Source organism: Amphimedon queenslandica, unplaced genomic scaffold, assembly GCF_000090795.2.
Source record: "Amphimedon queenslandica unplaced genomic scaffold, v1.1 AMPQUscaffold_10891, whole genome shotgun sequence".
NCBI classification, from domain to species: Eukaryota; Metazoa; Porifera; class Demospongiae; order Haplosclerida; family Niphatidae; genus Amphimedon; species Amphimedon queenslandica.
Window position 1 is genome coordinate 6,876 of NW_003548861.1, and position 992 is coordinate 7,867.

General features: G+C 33.8%; 1 protein-coding gene across 1 annotated transcript in view; it reads left to right on the forward strand.

The window, feature by feature from the left end:
* The window catches only part of LOC109589783 (ephrin type-A receptor 4-like), a 5,138-nt gene extending 5,020 nt beyond the window's left edge, over positions 1–118 (forward strand). Inside the window, exon 4 of the mRNA XM_020005799.1 lies at positions 115–118. Coding sequence (XP_019861358.1) covers positions 115–118 — 4 coding nt within the window. The remainder of the gene's footprint in view (positions 1–114) is intronic.
* The last annotated feature ends 874 nt before the right edge of the window (positions 119–992 follow it).

Consider the following 992-nt stretch of genomic DNA (forward strand, 5'->3'; position numbering starts at 1 on the left):
TGGATAGTAATGAGGGGTACAAAGATAATGCATAACACATTAATTAAATAAATTATTTTAAGTAAAACCTACATTTACATTGTTTATCCAACTGTTTTCTCATTTTCATGTTAGCTAGCATATCTTTGTAGAAGCAATTTTGCAATTTGCATGCTTTGTACATGTACCTTACACATAATTATTTCTTCATAGGAGAGTGATGTACGTTATTTGATAGAGATTATATGGGCTGGTCAGAGTGCAGTGAGTGGTGAGAAGGATCTATTTGAGTTGATACTAGTTCGTTGGAATATCACTGAACACTGGAGCCCATGGAACTGTATATTATTGACAACTGATGAAGCTAGGGCTCATGTTAAACTGGATGACCCTGAAAAGGTACAGTATATTCTACTGCTTTGTTTTGCCTTTTCACTTTGTCACTATTACCAGTATTTAATTTTAAAAGCACATTTAATGTACTTATAATTAAACGATGCAGATTAGACCAGTGTAGTCATGTAAACAAGGCCTAGTGTACTTATGATTTATAGATATTTTATGCATCTACATGTATTATTATTATTTTTCTATAGGCCTACAGTTCACAGTTTACAGATAAGACAACCAGGAATGATGGAGGAAATGTCAACTAAAGTCAAAGAACTACCTCTACCTCGTCCTAAAGAAAGAATCATTGTAGTTAGACAACACCCACAGGAACAACACCAGCAAGAATTGGCAGTAGACTCTAACTAAGATATGCACATATGCATGTATGCATAAACAATACTGTTGTTTTTCTTTATCGTGGGATGTTGTAATCATAATACTACATTATACATGTGCTATAACTGTATTGATACTTTATGGCAAATTACATGTATAATACATGTAGTAGAGGAGTGCCTTTATAAATGATGTGTGTGATTAGCTACCATTAGTTGTGAGAATGAAACGTAAAATGTACTCTGTACTAGTCGCTGCTGTCTTCTTGTTGAGTGTCAGTGAAG